At 36.5% G+C, this 27,134-nt stretch overlaps 1 protein-coding gene across 2 annotated transcripts in view; it reads left to right on the top strand.

Moving 5' to 3' along the window:
* Pik3c3 (phosphatidylinositol 3-kinase catalytic subunit type 3) overlaps positions 1-27,134 on the top strand; it is a 110,218-nt gene that overhangs the window by 676 nt on the left and 82,408 nt on the right. The window contains exons 2-4 of one of the 2 annotated variants that reach the window (XM_070029250.1): positions 2,199-2,387; positions 5,220-5,363; positions 11,359-11,488. In XM_070029250.1, the coding sequence (XP_069885351.1) occupies positions 2,199-2,387; positions 5,220-5,363; positions 11,359-11,488 (463 nt within the window). Of the gene's footprint in view, positions 1-2,198; positions 2,388-5,219; positions 5,364-11,358; positions 11,516-27,134 lie in introns of both variants that reach the window. The other variant, XM_070029249.1, reaches the window with a different exon arrangement.

The following is a 27,134-nucleotide window of genomic DNA, read 5'->3' as shown; positions in this document are numbered from 1 at the left end:
AAAAAAAAAAAACAGTCCAGCAGGAAAATACCTTGGGGCACCATGTTTAAAGTAAAAGTCAAGAGCATGATATCTGGAAATGAGAATAATGGAATTGATATATTAATGAGGAACAGGAGTAATCTTAAAAGAGCTCCAATTCTAGCTTTTAAAATTGTAGGTAAGAGTCTCACAGATGTATCTGCCTAGACTGGCTTTGGACCTTGACCTTTAAGGAGATCTCATTTTCCGAGTAGCTAGGAATAAAAGAGGCTCCTGACTCATATTTGGGGGGGGGGGGAGTTGTGGGGCTTGATCTCTGGGCTTGGGCGCTGTCCCTAAGCTCTTTAGCTCAAGGATAGTGCTCTACCAACTTTGAGCCAGCACCACCTCCGATTTTCTAGTGGTTAATTGGAGATAAGAGTGTCAGGACTTTCCTGCCCAGGCTGGCTTTGAACTTCAATCCTCAGATCTCAGCCTCCTAAGTAGCTAGGATTCATGCTAGTGGTGCCCAGCTCGTGTGTGTGTGTGTGTGTGTGTGTGTGTGTGTGTGTGTATACGCATATATATGTATATATATACATATATATATATTTAAAGACAGAAAACAGTCATAATGACATCCTTCTTTCAGTTACTCACCAAGTTGTTGAATCTATCTGCTAAAACTTTCTATTCTGTTGTTCCAATTGTATTCTATTCTTTTTCTATTGATGGAAACTCTTGTCATTTTTAGTCTCATTTGTGTGTGTTTCTTGTACTCAGGATCAAACTCAAGACCTTGAGCTCTTGCTTATTCTTTAGCATTTTGGATAAAGAAAGGCTATCTATCACTTGAGCCACACCTCTGTTTCCAGCTTTTGCTGCTTACTTGGAAATATGTCTTGTAGTTGTCTGCCCTGTTGGTTTCAAACTATGATCCTGATCTCAGCCTTCTGATTACCTATGATTAATAGCTTAAGCCATCAGCACTCACCTTCAGTTAACAGATGTTTAACTTTGTTTTGTATCAGTCAAACAGTGGCACATAGTGGAAGATTTCCAGAGATGATCACCTCAAAACTGTGATCAGAAACAGTTGAACAGCTGGGAAAAGTTACTCTTGCAGGCAGAGGAATTTTGGTGTGGCATTTTCATAGTGTCATAATTGACCAGGGCCTTCTTTGGCGGCTGAGGATGCCCAAAGTTGAGAACCACATCTTGTGAGAGTCTTTTTGCTGGTCAGAATTCTGTGGAGTCCTACATGGTGGTTTTCTCCAGGTTCAACCTGGAGAAACAGATTGCATATGGTTTATCTGTGGAATGATTTGCTGTTTTTGTTTGTTTGTTTGTTTTTGTGTGTGTGACTATCTCCTATTTATTGTTCAGGCTCATTTTAGGCATCTGGGATATAAGGTCCCTGTCTGAAGCTAGATTAAGGGCTCCTGAAACTTTTACTTATCAAGAATATTGCCTTTGGCCTTCTCTAGTTTGTATTCTCATTTCTATTACTTTGACCTCAGATAGTGACTTTGATATCTGAATTTGTTTCCTCATTTACAAAATGAGAACATGGTAAAAATGAAGAAAGAGTATATAACATGCCTGTTAAAGTGAATTAATCTTGATGTCCAAGAAATGTTTCTACCTCTTTATTAAAGAAATATGTTCAATTTTATTTCACATGTCCTGTACATATCTCTCATGATTTATAGCACTATGTTTTATAATTTTAAGAAATGAGCAAATAGTACATATACATAGAAAAAGAAGGACAGAATACAAGATAATATTTAGTTAAAAGTAAGTTTTTCTCCCAAGAAGCAGTAACTTAGTATTTTCTTTTAATGCTGTATTACTGATCGTGTACCCTTATTTCTGGACCCATATGTCTACTACATTAAATATTTCATGAAAGAATCAATGAATAAGTGATCAATTTGCAATGAATAAAATGAAACCAAAACCTGGAAAACCGTTCATTTCCTGAAATGGATTAAGAGCCAGAGGCAGTCTAAGATTAAGATATCTAAAACAGACAGATATGTTGCTGAAGACAGAATAATCTTGGACATGTTAAGGTTATAAGACACCTTTATATGTAAAAGTGATTTTCATTTTATATTTCAGAAAATGTTCTTTAGGTAGTATAAAGTTACTTTGACAGCCATAACCTTTTCTTAGTATTTATTGTTGCATAAGTATTGAAAACATGTCAAACCTTTTTCTTGTGTTTTCAGTGGAAGCTTGGAAGGGAAGAGAGAACAAAAGAGTTATAAAGCTGTCCTAGAAGACCCAATGTTGAAGTTTTCAGGGCTGTATCAGGAGACATGCTCTGATCTTTATGTTACTTGTCAAGTTTTTGCAGAAGGGAAACCTTTGGCCTTACCAGTGAGAACATCTTACAAGGCATTTAGTACAAGATGGAAGTAAGTTTGCTTTTTTTTATCTCCATTCCTATGGTTGATTACAGAGTATTCTTCCATTCTGGATGTTGCAGTTGCTAATTATAGGAATAATTTGGTAAAGATGACAAAGACATTTTTTTAATTTTATGTGTTCAGACATTGGTAAGTTTAGTTTTTTGTTTTTTTTTTTTTGGGTCCGGTCGTGGGGCCTGAACTCTGGGCCTGGGCGCTGTCCCTCAGCTCTTCAGCTCAAGGCTAGTGCTCTACTGCTTGAGTCACAGAGCCACTTCCGGCTTTTTTCTTCTTGCTTAAGTGGTGCTGAGGAATCGAACCCAGGGCCTCATGCATGCAAGGCAAGTGCTCTACCACTGAGCCACCTTCCCAGCCCCAAGTTTAGTTTTTATCAGAATACATTAGTTATACGAAGGGAGAGATCATTCTGACTTTACTGCATATGTATGTTGTATATTCTAATTTACATCCCCCCAACCCCCACAGACATTGATTAGTTTAAAGCAGTAACATACTTAGGGTATTATACTTGCAATTGAAGTAGAAGGGAATATGTATATTCAACTTATTGACATTTTGATATGTATTTTACTGATTTACAACATGAATCAAATCAAAGGCACATGTAAAGTACCTTTTACATGGTCTCAAATGTACAGCCTGGGGTTTGGAAAGCCAGTCTCTGAAAGTAGAGCTTTTGTCTCTTCAGATAGGATTTCTAATTGTCTTCCATAAGAAACTTTTTTTCTTCTGTAGATTCATGGCTCATTCATCATAGTACATTAGCAAAACATGTTAAGATGCATAGTTCCTTTTTTTTTTCCACCTCAGAACAATATTCTGGTCCTTTAACCTTTTTTCTTTTCTTTCCTTTTTTTGCTGATCCTGGACTTGAACTCATGGCATGGATGTTCTCCTGAGCCTCTTTGTACTCAAGAGTAATGCTCTACCACTTGAGCCACAGCGCCACTTCCGGCCTTTTCTGTTTCTGTTGTACTGAGGAATCAAACTGAAGGCTTCATGCATGCTAGGCAAGCACTCTACCACTAAGTCATATTCCCAACCACTGGCCTTTTGATATTTCTTACTAAATTGAAATTGTAGAAGATTTCCAATACTCATCCAGTATGTTTTATTCAGCATTTTGGTAGTCTTTGAGCCATATATCTATATATCTATCTATGTATATATTATGCTGCTTAAGAGGAACTTTTGCTCACATTGTTCATAAAAGTCATGAAGGATATACTATATGGACAGCCCTGAGAGGCCAGGAAGTGCCCTGAGAGGCCAGGAAAAGTTTTTCAGAGATAAAAGAAGCCCCAGATTTGGTGATCTGGCTACATAAAAATCTAATATTTTAAGATGGGCACTGGTGGCTCATGCCTATAGTCCTAGGCTAATGAGAATCTGGTACCACAGTTCAAAGCCAGCTTGGCAGGATGATACTCTTATCTTTAATTAGCCAGCAAAAGCTAGAAATAGACTCGTGGCTTAAATGGTAAAGTGCAAGCTCAGAAGCTTGGGAACAGCATTCAGGTTCTAGTTCAAGTCCCTGGACTGGCAAACACACACACACACACACACACACACACACACACACACACGCACGCACACATGCATGCCCCCTTCTACTTTAGTAGTATAATTTCATTATAATTACTTTTTTTGTTCCAGAACATTCCAACTACAAGAGTAGAGAGAATAATCAACATCTAAGTCTTTACCACTTAATTATGTATTTGCAAGGATATAAAATATTCCATGCATGATTTCTAAGAGGGTGAAAATGTAAAATTAGGTCATTTGCTTGTACTGGGCTTTGAGCCCAGAACTTTGCAGTTTTACTTGACTTGGTTATTGAACTGACACTCACCACTTGAATTGCACCCTAGTCCTGCTGTTTGTTGCTTTTGAAGATGGAATCTTCTGGACTTTTGTGTCTGAGCTGTTTTGAACTGTGATCCTTCAAATCTTAGCCTTATGATAGTTAGGATTACTGTGTGTGAGCCATTGGTGCCTAAGTTTATATTTTCTGAAAGTATGAAGCTACTCAATAAATAGAACTTTAAAGTAAACAAAAATGGCTTTTTGAAATTAATAGGTCTAAGACAGAAAATAGGTTGTGCAAAATACCTTCTTTTGGTTAAGTAACTTAAGGATAGGTTAAAAATAAAAGACATTTATAGATTTTATGTGATCTGCTCTTCAGTTTTAGGAAGTTGTGATTTTTTTTTTCTTTACCAACTTATCAAGCACAAATTACCCTTCCAAGATAAATGGGTGCTGGGCACCAGTGGCTCATGCCTATAATCCTAGCTACTCAGGAGGCTGCAATCTGAGGATCCTGGTTCAAAGCTAGCCTGGGAAGGAAAGTCCATGAGACTCTTATCTCCAACTAACCACCAGAAAACTGGAAGTGGTAGAGTGCTTGCCTTGAGCTGAAGAGCTCAGTGCCCAGGGCCAGAATTCAAGCCCTACCACCACCACCAACAAAAAGGGCTAAAAATTGCAGGCAGCCATTGTTCTTTATAAATACTTGTTTAAAACAAATATTCTGGGCTGGGAAGATGGCTCAGTGGTAGAGCGCTTGCCTTGCATGCCTGAGGCCCTGCGTCTGATTCCTCAGCACCACATAAGCAAAAAGAAAAAAGCCGAAGTGGTGCTGTGGCTCAAGTGGTAGAGTGCTAGCCTTGAGCTGAAGAGCTGAGGGACAGTGCCCAGGCCCAGAGTTCAGGCCCCACGACTTTACCCCCCCCCCCCCAAAAAAAAAAACAACAAATATTCTAAAACTGTGAAAAAAGAAGTTATATGCATATGTTTTATTGACTGTTTTTATAGTTGGAATGAATGGTTAAAACTGCCTGTGAAATACCCTGACCTACCCAGGAATGCCCAAGTAGCCTTGACCATATGGGATGTGTATGGACCAGGAAAAGCAGTTCCTGTGGGAGGAACAACGGTTTCACTCTTTGGAAAATATGGGTGAGCTTTCTATTTATGTAGTCTGTGAATTTTATATGGCTTTCAGGCTCTTTGTTGTTTATGCTATCTGGCTCTCCATGTATAAAACATTTCAATTTATAGGATTTCATCACCACCCCCCATGTTTTGAAAGGATTTGGTCACTTTTGTCACTAAATTTGATATTTGCATATCCTAAAGGTGGTAATGATTATATTACAAAATTAACTTTTCAAATGAGTCGTTTTGATATGTTTTTTAAATGACTTTTTTGTTGTTTTTATAAAAGAGATGTACATAGGGGTTACAGTTACATTAGTCAGGGAAAGAGCACATTTGTTTTTGGACAGTGTCACCCCTGGTCTCTTAGTTTTTTTCCACAAGTTTTATAGTTCAATTTCAACATAGCATCTGGTGAGTACCACTGTTGCATTTGTTCACCCTTTGTTCCTTCATTTCTGTCCCCCTCCTTTCTTTCTTTCTTTCTTTTTTTTTTTTTTTTTTTTTTTCGGTCGGTCGTGGGGCTTGAGCTCTGGGCCTGGGCGGTGTTCCTCAGCTCTTCAGCTCAAGGCGAGTGCTCTACCACTTGAGCTACAGCGCCACTTCCGGTTTTCTGGTGGTTTATTGGAGATAGTCTCACGGTCTCACCGTCTCTCCTGCCTGGGCTGGCTTTGAACCGCGATCCTCTGATCTCAGCCTCCTGAGTAACTAGGATTACAGGCGTGAGCCACCATTGCCCGGCTCAAAGGTTTTTCTTTTTTTTTTTTGTTGGTCGTGGGGCTTGAACTCTGGGCTTGGGCACTGTCCCTACACTCTTCAGCTCAAGGCGAGTGCTCTAACACTTGAGCCACAGTGCCACTTCCTTTTCCCCCTCCTTTCTTACCCCCTCTCAAAGACATAAACGAATGAATAGTACAAAAAGAAAACAAAAGCAGCAAAAAACAAGAAACCTCTTGTTTCCATTTCCTGAAATGTATGATCAGGTACACATAGGAATTCTGCCTTTCTGTTCCTACTTCAAGAGTATACTTTGGTCTCACTGTGTGTAAATGTTTAGAGTATTGTATAATTTGTCATGTCCTAGTGTATTTTAGATCTAGCTCCATACATTTCTTGATGATTGTGATTGTGCATCTACAAGTAGCCTCCTTTTTATAGTGATACAATTCACATACCACACCATTCCTGCCTTTATTGGGTGGTAATTTTCTTGTTGCTATATAAGGAGTCTTAGGTTTTGGGTCTTAAAATACTGTGTTGAATATACCAGGGTTTTTCTTTTTGCCTGTAAATTTGAACTTAGTAAGTCCTTCCTGTTCAAGTTATTTATTTAAAGGATTGCTTCTGTGATGCTTTTTTTCCTTTACATTTCATATTGATTAGTATAGAATTAATTTTGTGAGTGTCATTACTAATCAGCTTAAAACAAAAAACATATGGCATATAAATATATAAATCCCAAAACTGTTTATAACATAAGCTATTTTTTTTCCCATCTGTTTGAAAGTAACCTGCTTACTCACTTCACCAGCTACTGAGTCTAAGAGAGGCAACATAGTACATAATATAGTGTTAAGGAAGGCAGGTTGTAGAAATAGATTACTTTTCTTCAAATTCTAGTTTCTTTCCTTAATATCTGTGTACCTTTAAACAAGTTAATATTATATTTCAGTTTTTATCTATAAAATGAAGTAATAATAATAAATGCTCAATTATTTTACTTTATTTTCTATTCTGGGCCAGTGCTGGTATTTAAATTGAGGGACTTATGCTTAACTTCTTTCATAGTTGTCTATGTGACTTATAGTATAATTCTGTTCAATTTTCTTTTACATTTATTCCTTCCCTTGCTACAGTTTATTTGTAATTCTGCATATATCCAAATAAAAGAAAAAATTTCTAACTTCCCATTCAAATAAATCTGAGAATGTCTCTTACAGGACAAATTTGTCAAAATAAATTAGTAGTACTTACTCTATTTAAAAAAGTAATTGAACCCCAAAGCTTTCCTTAAAAGCAGTTGCAATGATCAGATGAGTTAAAATTGCCATTAACTAAGGCTTTCAATCTTGGAAAGTCATGTCTTTTCTTAACTAAAACTGGAAAATAATTAATGTTGTTGCTTTTGCCCCATCTTGAAAATTGTTCTAAAGGTGATGTCAGAGTCAGGTAAAGAGTACATTTCTTTTTGGAAGTTAATGCTATTTCTTCATATCCTTAATGCATCTTAGATATAAGTAAATGGATTACAGCATAAGACTGATTCTGTGAACACATTTCTTTGAACAGGTGACTCAGACTTGAGCTACTTACTTACTCATCACTTTTACAATTCTACAAGAATTCTCCATATTTTTTCTGTACATTTTATGCCCTTTGAACAGGGATCTGGCTTGGCCTGAAAACCCAGTTAGTTGGCAAGCCTGGCTGCACCCAGAATTCTGGTACAATAGTATGATCTTTAGGACATTTAGGTGCTGTAGCATCTTTTAGACATCTACTTTCCTCTGAATCCCAGCTACTTCTCTATCCAGGGAATAAAACATCTAGGGGTACAAACCATCCTGAGCCTTTGGGTAGTCTCTGTAGGAAGCCTCACTTCATGTGCCATCATAACTATCATGACTTAGAGAAACATTGCTGGAGACCATAATTTCTTCAGGTATTTCTTATGCAATGAAATGGTACCAGTTGCCCTCATCTTTTTCCTAAGAGGTCTTGCTATGCACTTGATAGCTTGTAAAGTGGCTTTTAGTACTATTGGTAGTCAGAGGACTAACAGCACTTGCTGTTGCTAATACCTGTTTTATATATGTGAGTCAGGGTGAAGCAAAACTTCTTTCAGGAGCCTAATTAATAATTGAAAGGCTGATATGTTAGAATAAGGCTAGAATAACTTACTGTCCTTAATTTGAATATATAGCATGTGAAATTTCTAGTAGCTTAAAAATAGATTGGCCATTAGTTTGAATTGGCTAAGAACCATAGGTAAATGGCAGATTTTTCATGCAGATATTTCTTTTCCAAATGTGAATTCTGAAGTCAAGTCAGTTGCTGCTATAGCAGATTGGCATTGTAAGTTGGAGCAGCTGCAGCAGCTGGAGTTGAAGGAGGGCCTGTTGTACTGTTTTTTCTGACTTGTCTGGCTTAATTTCCCAAGTGGATATGGTGCTTTCTTGCCACCTGGAGGCTGTGTAACTCTCTTCAAGGTTCCATTAGTGTCAAAAGAAAGTTATATGTTCACTTCATTGTCAAGGAGTCACTTGGTGTGATTCCTACCCTTCACATCTTCTATCCTTAAATCTCTTCTCCAGATCTATCCCAAGGCACTTAAATAATTTAGTAGACTGACTTCCTGCCAAATAGACTTATTTTTGAATTAAATTCCACTACAATGTTCATTAGGGGGTGAAAAGGTAGAGAAAAGGAAGGGAAGCTTGTTGTTATTTCTAAAGGTGCATTTATTTAAAGGTGTTGATTTAAAATAGTGTTACTTCCTCATTGTAGTAGTTCCTAGAGACTGTTTTAAGAGGTCTGCTGCATGTTGAATCTATCTACTTGAAAGGGAATAGAAATAACTTTATTAAACATAGGTTTTTGTCAGTCATGGGGCCTCAACTGTGGGCCTGGGCGCTGTCCCTCAGCTCTTCAGCTCAAGGCTAGCTCTCTACCATTGAGCCACAGTGCTGAAAAATTGAATCTAGGGTTTCATGCATGCAAGTCAAGCACTCTCTCTACCTACCAGTGAGCTACCTTCCCAGCCCCTGTAATGTATCTTTTTTGAAAAATGTTTAATATAAAATTAAGGATTTTGCTTTTCTACAACCTATTGCTTCATATCTTACAAGTTAGGCTTATGAGATAAACGTTTTTTGTTTTTTTTTTTTGGTCAGCCATGGGGCTTAAACTCTGCCTGGGCGTTGTCACTCAGCTCTTTAGCTCAAGGTAAGCGCTCTACCATTTGAGCCACAGCTCTACCACTTGAACCACAGTGCCACTTGCGGTTTTCTGGTGGTTAATTGAACATAACTGTCTCATGGACTTTCCAGCTCAGGCTGGCTTTGAACCAGGATCCTCAGATCTGAGCCTCCTGAGTAGCTAGGACTATAGACATGAGCCAGTGGTGCCCTGCCTAAGATAGACTTTAAAATGTGGTTGCTAGAAACTTTGCTTTGTTGTCAACTTCAGAGACCTTAGAATAGAGAAGGACCTGAATCTTCCTGTGCCTCATGTACATGCAGGAATCTTTATAGTTTCCAGTCTGTTTATAGAATCCTTACCTATGCCACATCCTTTACTCAATGAAATGAAAATCTTGATAACCCCAGGCAAATCTATGAATAAGTTTTTTGTTAGTCAGAACATTGTAATTATGATTAAACATTTATATTTATCTTTTACAACTAAGTAGACAATTTTGTAAAGAGTAACAAGTAATTCATATACCCAAAATGTATCACTATCTTATTTTAAAAAAATCCCAAATATGGACTTGTGGAAATGCTTTCATATTCTGTGGCACCCACTGGTACCTGTTTCCATCGTAGTTGAAAATGTGTTCTTTCAGCATCTGCAGAGATGGTGTTTGAGTAGAACTGATATTGTTTGAAAGGCCTTACTCAAAAATATTTATAAAATGAAAACTGCTAAAAGGCAGTCATCCCCATCTTCCAGCTTCCAATAGAGATAAACATGACAACTTTTCTACAGTTCCAAACTTAAAAAAAAATCATTATATAAAATTCTGCTTGAGTTTAATTCAACCTTTGCCCTTTATCTTCTTGGTACCCTTTCCAAGGCATTCTGACAATCCAAGTGACCTATTCTTTCACTCTAAAACAGTCACCACATTGAGGCTGAGTCCTGACCATGTACTAAATTTCTGACTTGTAGGCATATGTACTTTTTGTTTGTTTTGGTTTTGTGCCAGTATTGGAGCTTAAGCTCAGTGCCTCTTTCTCTTTCTTTTTCCCTCAATGCTGTCATGTTGCCACTTGAGCCATACCTCCACTACTTTTTTTTGTTGTGGTTAGTTGGAAATAATAGTTTTATGGACTTGACTGTCTGGGCTAGCTTTGAACTGCAGTCCTCAGACTTCAGCCCTCTGAGTAGTTTGGATTACAAGCATAAGCCACTGGTGCCTGGTTCTGCAATAACTTTCTTATGGAAAAGAAGACAGGAGAAAAATCGACCTGTATAGTGAAAAAAGATAATAGTAACTTATATTTACATTTTATTCTAATGAATATTCATTCAAGTATATTTAATTGAATTTTTATTCAAATATTGATTAGTAATTGAAATTATTTAATTTTTCTGGTAATCTTGTGAAATACAAATGCTCTTTATTAATCCTATTTATACAAGAGAAAATGGGTTCTGGGAAGTAACATTAATTTATCCAAGGTCACTTCTGAAATAAATAGATAGAATAGCTGAAATTCAAACTCAAGTATTTATTTATTTATTGAATATAGAAAATATCCAGTTTTGATTTAGTCATGGTAAATGTGACATTCTGTTAGGTGATGGATGTATGTTTTCTATTACTGATTTTTTTACTTCTAATGTACATGAAGACTTCTCTGTAGCAGTTCTGCTTACTTAGAAGAGAAAAGAATGGCACAAGCAAAACTTCTAAATGGAATATAGTTGCTAAGTTTGTTTCTTTAATTTTTTTTTGGTCCGGTCGTGGGGCCTGAACTCTGGGCCTGGGCTATGTCCCTTAGCTCTTCAGCTCAAGGCTAACACTCTACCACTTGAGCCACAGCGCCACTTCCGGCTTTTTTCTTTTTGCTTATGTGGTGCTGAGGAATCGAACCCAGGGCCTCATGCATGCAAGGCAAGCGTTCTACCACTGAGCCACCTTCCCAGCCCCCTTAGTTTCTGTACAGTCAACTGGGGGCTAAAATCATGACTGTGGAGAATTAGAAGAATTACTGTTTTTAGGAATGTAAAATTTCCTACAACAAACTGCATTAATTTACTTCTACCCTAAACATCCTTTTTTTGGAAGAATGTTTCGCCAAGGAATGCATGACTTGAAAGTCTGGCCCAATGTAGAAGCAGATGGATCAGAGCCTACAAAAACTCCTGGAAGAACAAGCAGTACTCTCTCAGAAGATCAAATGAGCCGTCTTGCCAAGGTAAAGAAAATCAAATTAGACTTTGAAGTAAGTAGTCATGTCTATAGCATTATGTAAACTGTCAAATTTTAATGTAAATATATACCCTTTTAGTAATAGTTTTATTGAAATATAATTTAATAATTTTATAGTATGTATATTATGAGTGAATTTATAGAATTCACTCTTGGAAAGTGTACATTTCACAGAGTTGTATACATCATCACAGTATAATTTCATAGTTTTATTAACCCTAAAAGCAACTATATCCCCATGAACAGTTGCTCACCATTCCTTTTTGTAACTCCTGATAACTGCTAATTTACTTTCTAGTACTATGAATTTGCCTATTCTAGAATCACATTTTTTGGCCATTTGTCTGGAATTTTATCAGATTTGAAAATGCCGGTCACTTTGTGATAAATATATATATGTATATTTTTATTAAAATATAGAAAATAGGATTAAGTATATTAAAAGTTTAATATACATATATAAATATTTTTAAAAAATGTTTTCTGGTCCTGGACTTGAATTCCAGGCCTGGGCATTGTTCAGTAAGCTTTTTGCTCAAGGCTAGAACTCTACCATTTGAGCCATAGTTACACTTCTGGCATTTTGGTTTGGAGAGAAGAGTCTCATGGACTTTATTGCTTGAGCAGGCTACTAACCTTGATCCTCAGATCTCAGACTCCTGAGTAGTTAGGATTACAGATGTGAGCCACCAATGAAAATACTACCAACATGATCACTGTTGTTTCCTAGTGAGTAGCTTATGTTTTTTACAAGTAAGTATTCATCATGTACTTAACTAACAGGACTTTTTGATGGTTAATTGGAGATAAGAATCTCACATACTTCCTTGCCCAGGCTGGCTATGAACAGCGATCTTCATATCTCAGCCTCTTGAGTAGGTAGGATTACAAGTTATTTAGCTCTTTTTCAATAATTTTGTTGATATAAAAAACTTAGGTTTGGGGCTGGGAAGGTGGCTGAGTGGTAGAGCGCTTGCCTTGCATGCATGAGGCCCTGGGTTCAATTCCTTAGTACCACATAAGCAAAAAAAGAAAAAAGCTGGAAGTGGCACTGTGGCTCAAGTGGTAGGAGCGCTAGCTTTGAGATGAAGATTTGAAGGACAGAGCCCAGGCCTAGAGTTCAGGCCCCATGACTGGACCCAAAAAACAAAAAACAAAAAAACTTAGGTTTGTGTGTTTTTTTTTCTGTGCATTCTTACTAGGATGTTTGATTTTAATTTAGTCTACAGGAATTCTTGATGCCAATTATTTATTACCTTGTTGCTTCTATTTATACAGTTTTTACTTATAAATAATACGTGACATTGGCTATTTGTACTTCAACACAAAGTTTTTATTGGCATTTCCATGTATTTCTCTTTTATAAAAAATAATGTTATAGTAACCCAATAAGCATATTGAACAATATGTTATCACCCAACCTTCTTTATATTTCTTTATTTTTAATTTAAAAATTTTTATTATAAAGGTGATGTACTGAGGAGTTATCATTACATAAGTCAAGTAGAGAGCACATTTCTTTTTGGACAATGTCACCTCTCCCTTTGCTTTCTCCAAGTTTTTTCTGTCTATTTCTGTATATTTAAGTGACTACTTTAAATAATTTCAGCAAGGTTTATTCTTTTTTATTAGCATACTAAGAACTTTATTGTGACAGTACCCTAAATGCATCTTTCCCAGTCAAATTCACCCTATTTATTACTCTGTTTTAGCCATACTTCACCTTTTTTAGAACAATTTCAACGAATTTCTATGTCTTCTTAAGTGCTTATCTTAGCAGTGTGATTAGATTTCAACTGTTGTTTGATTTTTCTAAACCTTGAATTGTTAGTAGACATTTTAATAGAATCAATTCATTTATAAACTATGGGTCACTGAGGTGTGAAAAAATAATACATCTCAAATGCTAGGGGAATATTACCTATACAGAAGATAAGGTTAAATTGTCTTGTTAGGGCTTTGATGTGATTCTGCTGTAAATGGAATTTTAATAGCCAAGATATATAAAGCTATAAAGTTAGAATAAACTGTTCAATTTTTTCCTATTGTCTCAAATCACTTGGACTTCTGTTCACATATTCTAATTTTTCCTAATTATTATTTTTTATTATTCTTAAGGAGTTACCATTGAACAAAAGTTTATGAATATAATGTATTTTGATCAACACTCTCACCCATCCCTCCCACCCCATTCCTTTCTTTACTTAATTTTGTAGACTAAATTTAATTCTTGAGTGCATCCTCTCCTTCTCTTCTTCATTCATCTAACTTTTTTTGTTGTTGTTGTTTTTTGTTTTTGTCAGTGGGGCTTGTATTCTGTGCCTAGGTGTTACTACTAAGCTCTTCAGCTCAAAGCTAGTGCTCTACCACTTGAGCCACAGTGCCACTTTTCTGGTGGTTTATTGGAGATAAGAGTCTCATGGACTTTCCTGCCCTGGCTAGCTTTGAACCTCAATCCTCAGATCTCAGCTTTCTGAATAGCTAGGGTTACAGGCATGAACCATTGGCACCTGGCTTCATCTTACTTTTGATGAAGCTTTGAAACTAATGTTATTCCTATTATATTTTGAGTATCAACAGCATTTGTTTGAATTCAACTAATGCTTTTTAATGAAACATAAGGTTCTAGTATAATTTTCTTGTTTTTCTCTTGAATCGTGTTGTTGAGAAAAGATGTAACTTGATAATGATTAATATGTTGATGATTGAAATAGTAACTCCCTAAGAGATGTATGGGTTCATGTTTGTTCTTTTTGTTATCTACTTATATTAGAAATGAAGGCCATACATTAGCAGAGCTAAATGAGGTAATGGGAAGAAGCCTTCTTAATTTTGTTAATTGTTAAAAATCCATAGTCTTTAGAGTATTGCAACTCGAGTCCTGTTGTTTTAAGAGATAGTTATTAGGCTTATGTACTATCAATACTGTGTGTTTCAGTTATAATATTAGTTTGTAAATGTTTGAAATTTTATACAATAAAAGTTAAGGAGAGTAAGGATTTTGTTGTTTTTCTTGTGGTAATTGGAGCTGAATACTTTCCCAGGTTCTTTTATCTCTAATAGACTCCTACTTTTAACTTTGAATGGAGACTTCAACTGCTGTGCTCTGACAGCTTGCATTAGTGTTAACTTTTGTTCCCCAGTGACTAGAGACCATCAAAGCCAGTAATTACCTTACTTAAGGAAAAAAATTGATGCCATTTGTAGCAGTATTAAGGAACTGCTCCTTCTTTGAAGAAAATTTTATTTCTTGGCATTTTGGCTAATGTATTTTATTTTTCATTCTTTTGAGGTTTTAGAACTTGTTATGTGCTTGTAGCTGTAGATGAAGGAGGTTTCACAAAATAAGAAGGGCATTTGGGAGCACTTTATATTAGAGAAAGAACTGACCCAGGAGTCAGAGTTTGAGCCATTAGTAACTCAGAAAATTATTTTTGAACTTATAAAATAGAAGTTTAGTATGCATAATTTTAAAGACTTATTTAGCCTTTCTGTAATTCTAAAATTATTGGAATAGCGAAGAATTGCAATTATTTACCTATGAAATTTTATAGTTGATCACCTCCATCTAGAGCAAAGTTTTGGCCATTACCTTTGCATTGGGAATATGTGTGTTCATATTCTTTTTCTTCTATAATATGTAAGACTCAAGAGGTGTACTGGTCTTGCCTAATGTAAATGGTATAGCTGAGCTCTTGAATTTTGTTTTTGTTTGATTACTCCTTATGTCCTTCCTTCCTTCCTTCCTTCCTTCCTTCCTTCCTTCCTTCCTTCCTTCCTTCCTTCCTTTCTTTCTTTCTTTCTTTCTTTCTTTCCTTTCCTTCTTTCTTTCTTTCTTTCCTTTCTTTCTTTCTTTCTTTCTTTCTTTCTTTCTTTCTTTCTTTCTTTCTTTCTTTCTTCCTTCCTTCCTTCCTTCCTTCCTTCCTTCCTTCCTTCCTTTCTTCCTTTCTTTCTTTCTTTTCTTTCTTTCTTTCTTTCTTTGTTGCCAGTTCTGGGTCTTGAACTCAGGGCCCAGGCACTGTCCTTGAGCCTCTCTGTGCTCAAGGCAAACGTTCTATCACTTGAACCACAGCACCACTTCTGGCTTTTTCTGTTTATCTGGTACTGAGGAATTGAACCGAGGGTTTCATGTATGTTAGCTAGGCAAGCACTCCACCACTAAGCCACATTCCTAGCCTCTATATCTTTATTTAACTTCTTCAGGCATGCTTCTGGGATACAACTTGTTCTTCAACAAATTGTCTACTTGCATTGGTTTAATACCAGAGAAATGTTATGATCTTAATTTGCTAACCTAGCAGAAAGAATATATATTAATACTTAAATGTTATTAGCATAAAATTGTTTCGTTTCATCTTAAAGAAATTTGATCAATTACATTGTCACTTTCCTCCTGAAAACAGTTTGAAATTGTCTTCGTTGTATTAAAAAATTTTAAAGTAGGAGGAAAAAATACTGTGTACTTAGTGCTTCTATTTTCATACAAATAGCACCGAGATTGTTGATGTAATGCCTATATTTCTTAAACTACTATTGAAGAAAAGAAATGTATATTTAAATAGATGAAGTTTAAGTGGTTAGAACGGAATACTTTATTTCTGATATACTTTGATTTCCCAGCCAGTGAATTTACTATGATTCTATGTAATTGTTGAGCAGGCAGTTGGTTTAGCAGTAAAAAGGTGTACATAAATCTTAATAATAGCAAAGCGCAGTTGCTCTGCATTGTACCCATGAGCCTAAATAAGTAGCTTAGTGACAATTTTCAAACTGCAATGTAAGAAAGTTTATTCAGTTATAGACTGCTTTAGTTTTGGTTGCCTAGGGATAATGGGGCAAGAGGACTGTGAAATGAAGATTAACTGCTTAAATAGCCTGTGAAAAGATGGTGTTAGATAATTATTAAGCAAAGAACTTCAAGCTGAACTTAATACTTTTACTCTGATTTATTCCTCAGCTATGAAAGTTGAATTCTAACTACAATATGAATTACTGAAGTTTAAAATCCTGCTTTCCAAGTTTAACATTTTAAAAAAGCCAAGCCTTTTGGGATGATTTTAGTAGAATAAGCTGTCTAATGGTTTTACATCATTTTGTGAATGTGCCTAATTTTCTTTTATAGGAAAAAATAGGTTTAGATTTCTTAGATTTTTAACTGAGCAGGAAGAAATGAATGAATTAAAACTTTAATTATCTCTGTGTTCTCTATTCTCTTTCTCATCTCTAAACTTCCCTAATTAGTTTTGACTAATAAAATGTCTTTTTATTTGAATTGATTTATGACAATAATAATAGGCCAGACTTCTGGGGCATTGTCTTTGATCCAGCCTTGTAATGCTTGCATTTCACAATTGACCACAGTGTCTATATCTACTCCATCTTTTAGTTTGTCATATTATAATACTTACAGCTAGGAAGCATTTGTATGTGGAGTTTTGAATGTGAGTATGAAGCTTTAGTGTTTGATTTATATTTGAACCCATCTTTGTAGACATGGTGGGTTAGTGTAGAAGCTTCTCCGTTGTCTCTTTCTCATTTTAGCATCTCCACTTGGTGCCGTTGGAATATGCTTTAATTTCTGTCAATTTGATTAAGAGGACACACTGAAAATGTAACAAGTAGATGAAAAATGCTTTGCAGTGTCTGCGAGAATGCTAGATTTGAGAATGCCGAGGAGAATGTAGAGGTGAACATTGCTGTGATGAAGAGGTAGGAAAATGTGATGCTCTGGCTGAACCTGAGATTGTCTGTTCCAGAGTCCAGGGTCCAGATTAGGTTTATTGCAACTGAAACTGCATTTATTTTATTTTGTTTCTTAACTTTATCTAGGAATAATGACTTTCTTGAGAGTAGTACCCACTCAAGTAAACAAAACAAAACAAAACAAAAACAAAAAAACCCTCGGTTGCCCTACCCACCAAACCACATTTCTAGTTCAGTTTTAGCTACATAGGGCTTGAGTTTGTGTGTTGAACAGTGCAGATGGGGAATATTTCCATTACTACCAAAAGTTCTACTGGAAAGTATCAGCTTTACTAGTTTTTGATCGGTAAGCACATCTCAGTAGGCATACTGTTTACGTTTGCTGTCTAGAACACTGCTTTTCAAACTGTCTTGGAAATACAGTCTCTTCATGAAATTCTTTATTTCATAATGAGGAATGAAGGAACTTTATGACATACTTGGATTAATGTTAGAATTTTTTTTTTTTTTTTGAGTATGGGCATTTAAATTCAAAGCTTCAAGTTTGCTCCTTTTGCTCTGGTTATTTTGAGATAGTGTCTCACTTTTTTCTTGGGATGACCTGGACCTTGATTTCTCTTTTACACTGTTTCTTTCCTGCTAATCATAGATATAGAGTCTTGTGAATTTTTACCCTGACTATCCAAAAGTAAAGTCAATGAAAGGAAATAAAACTGCACTTTACCTCCTGACAGTAAGAAAGTAGAAAGAGAGCAGAGCAAACTTACTGAAGTAGGTTTCCTTCTGCTTTTGTTCAATTTGTGACCCTAGCCTGTATTCTGGGCTGGAATTCCCTGAAAATTGTTCCACGTGCTAATTATCTCTACAAACATCCCCATAAATACACCTAGAAGTGTGTTTTGCAATTCTCCTAAGCAGGCCTCAACTGCTATGTTTACATGGGCATGCTTCAGCAAGGTTAGACTTGGGCTATTATCACAGATTTTTCCTTCTGAAACATTTCCTAACTGATAGAAGTGTTTCTCACTGTGCCTGAACTATTTGTATAGTGTGATTTATGGTGATCACCTGTTTTCTTCTGGTGGCTTCAAGGCAGAGAATGCCCAAGTGAGCAGCCTTCATAAAAACCACAACTGTGATTCTTATATGGAATTTGTCAGGCTCCTTTTTCCTGCTATAGAAATATCCACCTCTAGTTCAGAGGGGAGAGCATAAGAAGCCAGTGTAAGGAATTCTTTAGGCTCTTCCCATGATGTTTTCTTTTACTGAATTACATATCCTTACTGTGTTGGACATATATTTTAGCTATGAATTCTATTGTCTGAGTCCTAATGAAACACTGAGCTTGTGAGTGTTCTTGGTCATCCCTTGAACACTTAATGCAGTGGATTGTGTAACAAACACTATGTTAAACTGTTCTTCCATTCTTGGACTATATCCTGTGTGATCATAATATATTTTAATTAATTACCTAATTCAGCTAGCTGCTAATTTTCTGAAATTTTTTATCTATATTTATGTGAGAATTGCTTCTGATTGTCCTTTTTTCCACCCCCCATTTCTATTTCTACGTTGTATGTCATAGTCTCATTGACTTCACAGGCTTTGTAAAACCAGCTTATAAAACCAACTGACTTTGAAATTCATGTAGTCCATATCTAGGTAAATGCATGCAGTGTTTATCACACGCTGAAACAGTTAAGACTTGACCATATTTAGTTGTGAGTATACCACAAATGATTTTGTTTCTTTAATAAACAACAACCCTATACATGTATTTTGTCAGTAGTCACAGACAAAATTTTAAATTTTAAAATTAAAAAAAATAAATTTAAAAATTAACTTTAAAAATTTAATACACACGCATATAATTTTTGTTGTTGTTGGTCATGGTGCTTGTACTCTGGGCCTGGGCGCTGTCCCTCAGCTCTGCAGCTCAAGGCTAGCTCTCTACCTCTTTAGCCACAGGACCACTTCCGGTTTTCTGGTGGTTTATTGAGATAAGAGTCTTACAGACTTCCCTGGACTTCCCTGCCCGAGCTGGCTTAGCTGGCTTTGAACCAAGATCCTCAGATCTCAGCTCCCTGAGTAGATAGGATTACAGGCTTGAACCACCAGCGCCCAGTTTTAAAATTTTTAATTCTTAAATTTTTTCAAAATTTCTTAAATTTTTACAGTCTAGAGAAAGGAAAATGACGATTAATAAGAATTGATACAAGTTGGAAATAGGTGGGTCATGCCTATATTTCTAGCTGCTTAGTCAGCCTGGGTAGAAAAATCCATGAAACTCTCATCTTCAGTTACCCATCAAAAAATAAAACAACCAAAACAAACAAAAGCTGGAAATTTGAAGCTGTTGTTTAATTGGTACTGTGCTAGCCTTGACTGAAAAAGCTAAGGAATAGTACCTGAACCCTGAGTTCAAGCCCCAGTACCATCATAAGGAAAAGAGAGTTGACATAGAAATTATTTATTTTTATGGGGCTGGGAAGTGGCTTAGTGGTGGAGCACTCACCTTGCATGATTGAGGCCCTGGGTTCGATTCCTCAGCACCACATAAGCAGAAAAAAAAAGCCGGAAGTGGCGCTGTGGCTCAAGTGGTAGAATGCTAGCCTTGAGCAGAAGAGCTGAGGGACAGCACCCAGGCCCAGAGCTCAGGCCACACAACTGGACCCCCTCCCCCCCCAAAAAAAAAGAAATTATTTATTTTATAAACGAAACCTCAGAATCCTGGCGACAAAACTTAGGCTAGGCAAAAGAGTCTCTAGATTATTTAATTTCTTTCCTCAGATATCTTATCAATGGCATTTATCAACATCAGAATTGCGGTAATTGCTTAAATCATTCATTTCGATGAAAACTGTTCAGTGATATTATTGACATTGCCCAAAATACTTCCTTTTCAATAAATAGTTACAAAGAACAATTTTATTTTTATATATTTTTTGTCAGTCATGGGGCTTGAACTCTGGGCCTGGGCACTGTTCCTGAACTCTTCAGCTGAAGAAGACCACTCTGTCTACCACTAGAGCCACAGCACCATTTCTGTTTTTTTGGAGATAAGAGTGGTTAATTGGAGATAAGAGTCTCATGAACTTTTCTGCCTGGGCTGGCTTTGAACCGTGATCCTTAGATTTGAGATTCCTGAGTAGCTAGGATTACAGGTGTGAGCCACCAGTGCCTGGCTTAATTTTTTAATATGTTAGTCTTATAAATTTGATTTGATTCTGTATTGTCATTGTTTTGTGTTAAGACGAGGGTTTGGGTATAGCAAATACACTCATGCTGAATGGTAACTTTTTTATACTTTTTTATTGTAAAAATACTGTATAGAGGGGTTACAGTTACATGAGCAAGGGAATGAGTACATTTCCTATCAAGCATTGTTACCTCCTCCTTTGTTTTTCCCCTACCACCCCCCATCCCAAGTTGTAAAGTTCAGTTTTTCAATATAGTGTCTTTTATATCTCATTGTTACAATGGGTCAACCTGTATTCCTATTTAAGTATTTTGTTTTTTCCCTTCCCCTCCCCAAATTAGAGAAGTGTGTATATAAGATGCAGGGCACCGACATCAAATACAGTAAGAATAGGTGTTATACAGTAGGGGAGGAACATACAAAGAAACAAAGAATCACATGGTGCATTAGAAACAACAGCAAGAAAGCAAAAACCACTTGTTTCCCTATCTTGGGGTTCATTTTGCTTAACATTATCTTATCTGGTCATATGTACATATCTTTTGACCTTTTTTTTGTATTTTTTACTTAGTTTGTATATTTCTGATTGGCTGCCAAAACTTTTAGATTTGTCTCAAAACTAACAGTACGAAGTACACTAAATTAATTCTCAGAGCTCTAAAACAGAATTGATTTATGGTCTGCAAAACAGTTACCTGTCTTTACAGCTATAGTTTCTGCTGAAAAGTGGAAAGTAACATGTTTGTAAAACTAGATTAATCTATGAAGAGTTTAGTTAAATGTAACTCTTATGAGGCAGATACTACTCTTTCTGAATACTAAGATTTATGAATGAAGTTTGAAAGTAAAAGTGAAGAATTATCTTTAAACAGGAAGGCAGAAAAAACTAAAAAAAACTCCTTTTCTTGTTAAGAGTTCAATACATGGTTTGTATAAACTCTAATTCAATCACTTGTACATATACTGTTCATTTCTAAATCTCATTCAATTAACTTTTTATGTACAACTGCATTTAGTCTAAGTTACAAGAGAGTATATGGTATCTGTCTATATATTTTTTATAAACATAAGAAATATACATTTTAATCACAGAAATCTGAGAGCCATAGCATCTCCCTACAAATGTATCAGACTAATAATAATACTGTGTTTTTATACTTGTTAATTTACCTCATTACTATTTTATGCTGAAGAATATATTAGAGTTGAAAGATTTAAGTTGGGAATTTTAAGAAATTTGAGAACTTTGTTAATTTTTTTTTTGTGTGTGTGTGTGTCTGTTTTGGGGCTGGAACTCTGGGCCTGGGCACTGTCCCTGACCTCTTCAGCTCAAAGTGAGCACTCTACTGCTTGAGGCACAGTGCCACTTCTGATTTTCTGGTGTTTTATTGGAGATAATTTCAAGGATTTTACTGCCTGGGCTGGCTTTGAACCTTGATCCTCAGATCTCAGTGTCCTGAGTAGCTAGGATCATAGGCATGAGCCACCAGCACCCCGCTAATTATGTTAATTTTTTTCCTTGACTACCTAAGAAAGTTTGGTTATACTAGCCACATAAATAGATCTGGTCTATTTATAGATCTGGTGGGGCCTGAACTCTGGGCCTGGGCACTGTCCCTCAGCTCTTCAGCTCAAGGCTAGCGCTCTACCACTTGAGCCTTGGCACCATTTCTGGCTTTTTTCTTCTTGCTTATGTGGTGAGGAATAGAACCCAGGGCCTCATGCATGCAAGGCAAGCGCTCTACTGCTGAGCTACCTTCCCAGCCCCTCTCGAAGATTCTTGACTAAGATTTGAGTAAGCCTATAAATTGCCACTTATAAGAAAATAGAATATTCTGTTCATAATCCACATTCTGTTGAGTATGAGAAGAAAGAGGCAAAGGGCAGTAGTAAACATAAAGTATCTTATATACCTGTATGAAAATAGAGCAATACAACCTGTGGGAATTGTTTCGTTAGGGAAGGAAAGGATAAGAATGATGGGTTGAACTTGATAAGGTTACATGGTATACATGTATGAAAATACCACTTTTCTACAACTAATATATACTAATAAAATTGAAAACATCAAAACAATTCTGTATCTATCTCTAGGGCACAGTGAGCATATGAGAAAACTTTGTTACAACAATCAAGTAAAATATATTTATGTTGAATATTTATTAATAATTAGGAGAAATTGACCAATCACAGGAATTATTTTTTCTTCCATTATCTTTCCCCCTCTCCCCTTCTCTCTCTCTCTTTCTCTCTCTTTTTTTGCCTGTTCTGGGGCTTGAACTCAGGGCCCGAGCTTCTTCTCCTAAAGCTAGCACTCTACCAGTTGACCCACAGTTCCACCTCTGGATTTTTTTTTTTAATGGTAGTTAATTGGAGATAAGAGTCTCAAGGACTTTCCTGCCAGGGCTGACTTTAAACCATAATCCTCAGAGTATCTAGGATTACAGGTGTGAACCACCAGTACCCTGCCTCCCATTTTCGTGTGTGTGTGTGTGTGTGTGTGTGTGTGTGTGTGTGTGTGTGTGTGTGTGTGTGTGTGTGTGTGTGTGTGTGTGTGTGTGTGTGTGTGTGTGTGTGTGTGTGTGTGTGTGTGTGTGTGTGTGTGTGTGTGTGTGTGTGTTTTGGTCATGGAGCCTGAACTCTGGGCCAGGGCGCTGTCCCTCAGCTCTTCAGCTCAAGGCTAGCACTCTACCACTCGAGTCACTACCACTTCTGGCTTTTTCTGCTTATGTGGTGCTGAAGAATCAAACCCAGGGCCTCCTGCTTGCAAGGCAAGCACTCTACCACTGAGCCACCTTCCCAGCCCCTCCCATTTTCTTTTGAATGTTACTCTTTTCATTTACCTGTAACTCCTCAAGTCTCTTGGTTCCCAAAATTTGTAATATTTTCTATCCCTTTATCATCCTTCCACATGACATTCCTTTCCCTCAGTGTAAACATTCATTGAGTGATAAATGTTGGTTGGATTCTCTTGACAATTCATAGATTAAGCACTCAAAAAGTTTATCTTCTAGAAATTTAAGGATCAGTGGAAGAAGCATTATACTCATAATCTGACTTAATGGAATTATAACCCCTTTGTACAAGTTCTTAATAATAATAACAACAATAATAATAAAAACCCAGGCATTGGTGATGTCTTATGACTCTAATCCTTGCTCCTCAGGAAGCTCTGAGATCAAAGTATCATGGTTCAAAGCCAGCCCAGGCAGGAAAGTCCATGAGTCTCTTTTCTCTAAGTAAACCAAAAAAATAGGAAGCAGAGCTGTGTCTCAAAAAGTAGGAGTGCTAGAATTGAGCAAAAAAGTTCAGATACTGTACCCTGGACCTGAGTTAAAGCCCCAGGACTAGCCCGTGCGCGCTCACGCGCACGTGTGCACACGCACACACTCACACAGACACACGCACACACACACACCCCAACCCGTGCGTGCGCGCACGCGCACACACATACACACACAAATGAATGAATGAATGAGTGAGTGAATAAAATAATGAAAAGAACAACCCACTATGAACTGTGAGTTGTGATGATCCAGAAAGTTGTTTTCAAAGCTAACTATATTTTTGTTTTTGTTGGTCATGGACTTTGAACTCTGGGCCTGGGGGCTGTCCCTCAGCTCTTCAGCTCAAGGCTAGTACTGTACCACTTGAGCCACAGCGCCACTTCCAATTTTCTGGTCGTTTATTTATTTATTTATTTATTTTTATTTTTTATTTTTTTGGGTCCAGTTGTGGGGCCTGAACTCTGGGCCTGGGCGCTGTCCCTCAGCTTTTCAGCTCAAGGCTAGCGCTCTACCACTTGAGCCACAGCACCACTTCCGGCTTTTTTCTTTTTGCTTATGTGGTGCTGAGGAATTGAACCCAGGGCCTCAGGCATGCAAGGCAAGCGCTCTACCACTGAGCCACCTTCCCAGCCCCAAGATAAGAGTCTTGTGGTCTTTACTGCCTGAGCTGGCTTTGAACCACAAGGTCTTCAGATCTCAGCCTCCTGAGTAGCTAGGGTTATAGGCATGAGACACCGGCACCCACCTCAGAGATGACTATGTGACATGCTTTTCCCCTGCTGTTCTTAATCTACTTGGCTTTCACCTTGTCCTTGTTCGTTTTTATTAAACACACACTGCTCTGTGGCATCTTTCTTAAGTATGTAATTCTCTCTTTCCATTAAAGCCTTTAAATTGTGATTAGTATTCTCAGATGCTTTTGACATGTTGTTATTTGGTTCTTGGGGATTTTTTTTTTAGTTAAATAGCTTTCACAACCCCTTGCTGTTTAATTCTTAGAGAAGTTAGGGCTCAATAATTATGCTATTATTTTTGTGACAGGTGGTTTTTCTCTCCAATTCTGTATGACTTCTTAAGAGTTCTTTAGAAACCTGTGTTTCTAAAGAAGACTGAATGACATTTTTACAGATTTCTTGACCTATCTTCTTCCTGGAATAGGCACCCTAGTGAAGATTATTTCTTTACAAGCAATTAGAAATAGTTTGTACTACTTTTAAACTGCTGTTTAACAGAATACTGATTTTTTTCTTTAGAAAGATATAGGTCACTGACATTTCAGAGACAAAATGAAATATAAATCACTGTGTCACTAACAAAATAATACTTCACCACTCTTGTCTGTTTTAAAGTTCATTTTTGGACTTCTGTCGTTGATGGGATAATGAGACACTGTATAGGTAGTAAAGACCACTCATGTCTGACCACATTGTTACCAGCACCAAGTAGAAATAAAGTGAGATAGGCGATTCATTCCCGTAATCCTACCTACTTGGGAAACTGAGAATATTGGGTTGTGGTCCAAGTCTAGCGCGCACACACACACACACACACACACACACACACACACACACATCAGACCCTTTCTCAACACACACACACACACACACACACACACACACACACACACACACACACACACACACACACACACATCAGACCCTTTCTCAATGAAGAGTGTGCTGTAGAAATGTATCAGTTATTTTATGTACTTGTAACCCTAACGTAGGTGGATCACGTCCAGGTACAGGCTCAAGCAGGAATCAAGATCCTATCTCAAAAATAACTACCCATATCAGGCCCAGTACAAGACTCAGTGGTAAGAATTCCCACTTAGCAAGCATGAAGCCCCAAGTTCAAATCCTGGTACTGAAAAGAAATGAAGGAAAATAGTTAATGAACTAATTAGAAGAGCTTCTTATGTTCAGAGTACTTTATAAGCTTAATTGATTTTATTCAACTTTAATAAATATTTCAACTTGATAATTATTTTTCATCTTCATTGATCTCTAAAAATAAAATTCCTTATGGTTTAAAGAACCAAAAGATACTCTAGTGGCTTGAATGTGTTGAGTTTGTTGGAGAAATGGAAATTATTTTGAAGAGGAAGTTAGAGACTGATCTATTAGCAATTGTCATAGCTAATTTACCTATTATTTGAAGTCTAAAGAGAAAACAAACTCCATACCATTGTCCTTTTGCATGAACAGTTAATTATATTGTTATCTTGAACCATGATAATGAAGTGCCATCTAGCCATAGTTTACTTACCTGATCCCAATCCCACTGTTCATGGCTAATCACATTTTAAAAAATTTATCTGTACTGTACATAGTGGTTACAAATACAAGTGTATCTAGAATGCTTTAAACTTCTCCATAGTGCCATTGCCATTTTTAAAAGTAAAAATGGTTATTATTTGTGAGAAGGCTATACCTTTTTTTTTTTAACATTAAAATGAGCTTCAAACTTTTTATATAAAGTTACTGTTTTCATTTTGAAAATTCTTTGACCTTGTGATAAGAGTTAAGGAAGATACAGAATATTGATATTGAAGGTTTTTAGTTCTGTGACGCTGATCATATATGACATTGTTTGATATCCCGGTAGAAGCACTGGTCATGACATGAGCAATTTAAAGAAAGACAACCAACCCAGATAAGCTACTGTGTAAGGCTTCAATATCCAGTTGTGCTTCATGCTTTGAATCTTTTTTAATATCTTTTGATATGTAAATAATGCTCATATTTAGCATTACATTTTCAAATAAAAAAGCTGCATTTAATTTGAGGACTTTGGAACTTCTCTTGAATTTTTTTTCCATCTAATACTTGAATATACTATTATGTAACTTATGAAACTAATGTCATATAAGACCTCGGAAGACGTTTTCCATGGCAGCTTAAATCTTCCATCAGTGTCTTCTAAAATAAAAACATGAATATGGATATACATATTTCTTAGAATATTAATTTGTAGGTTTTAGAGATGCTTCCCTGTCTATAACTACCTTATTTTGTGATGTTTGTTTGATTAAAAACAAGAAGAAAAGAGAAAAAAAGGTTTATTTCTTAGGACTATTCTTCTTGTAATTTCTTCATATGTATCATCAATGTTTAAGAAGTACAGAACATGGAGATACCTTCAGGAAAGATATTATTATAAAAATTGGACCTTTGTAAAATTTTTACTTGTTTTTCTGTTTAAAAGTTTGACTTAAGTTTTTTATCTAGAAAGTTAATCATCTTTATTGTTAATTAATTAATTTAATTAATTTTTATTATTGGTTGTGGGGCTTGAACTTGGGGCCTGGCCACTGTCTCTGAACTGTTTTTCTCAAGGCTGGCTCTCTACCACTTTGAGCTGCACCATCACTTCCGGTTTACTCTTGTTAATTGGAGATAAGAGTCTCACAGACTGTCCTGCCTGGACTGGATTCAAACCAT

Source organism: Dipodomys merriami, unplaced genomic scaffold (genome assembly GCF_024711535.1).
Source record: "Dipodomys merriami isolate MVZ:Mamm:240054 unplaced genomic scaffold, mDipMer1.0.p SCAF_2, whole genome shotgun sequence".
In the NCBI taxonomy this organism is placed as follows: domain Eukaryota; kingdom Metazoa; phylum Chordata; class Mammalia; order Rodentia; family Heteromyidae; genus Dipodomys; species Dipodomys merriami.
This window is presented reverse-complemented; position numbering and strand designations above follow the sequence as displayed.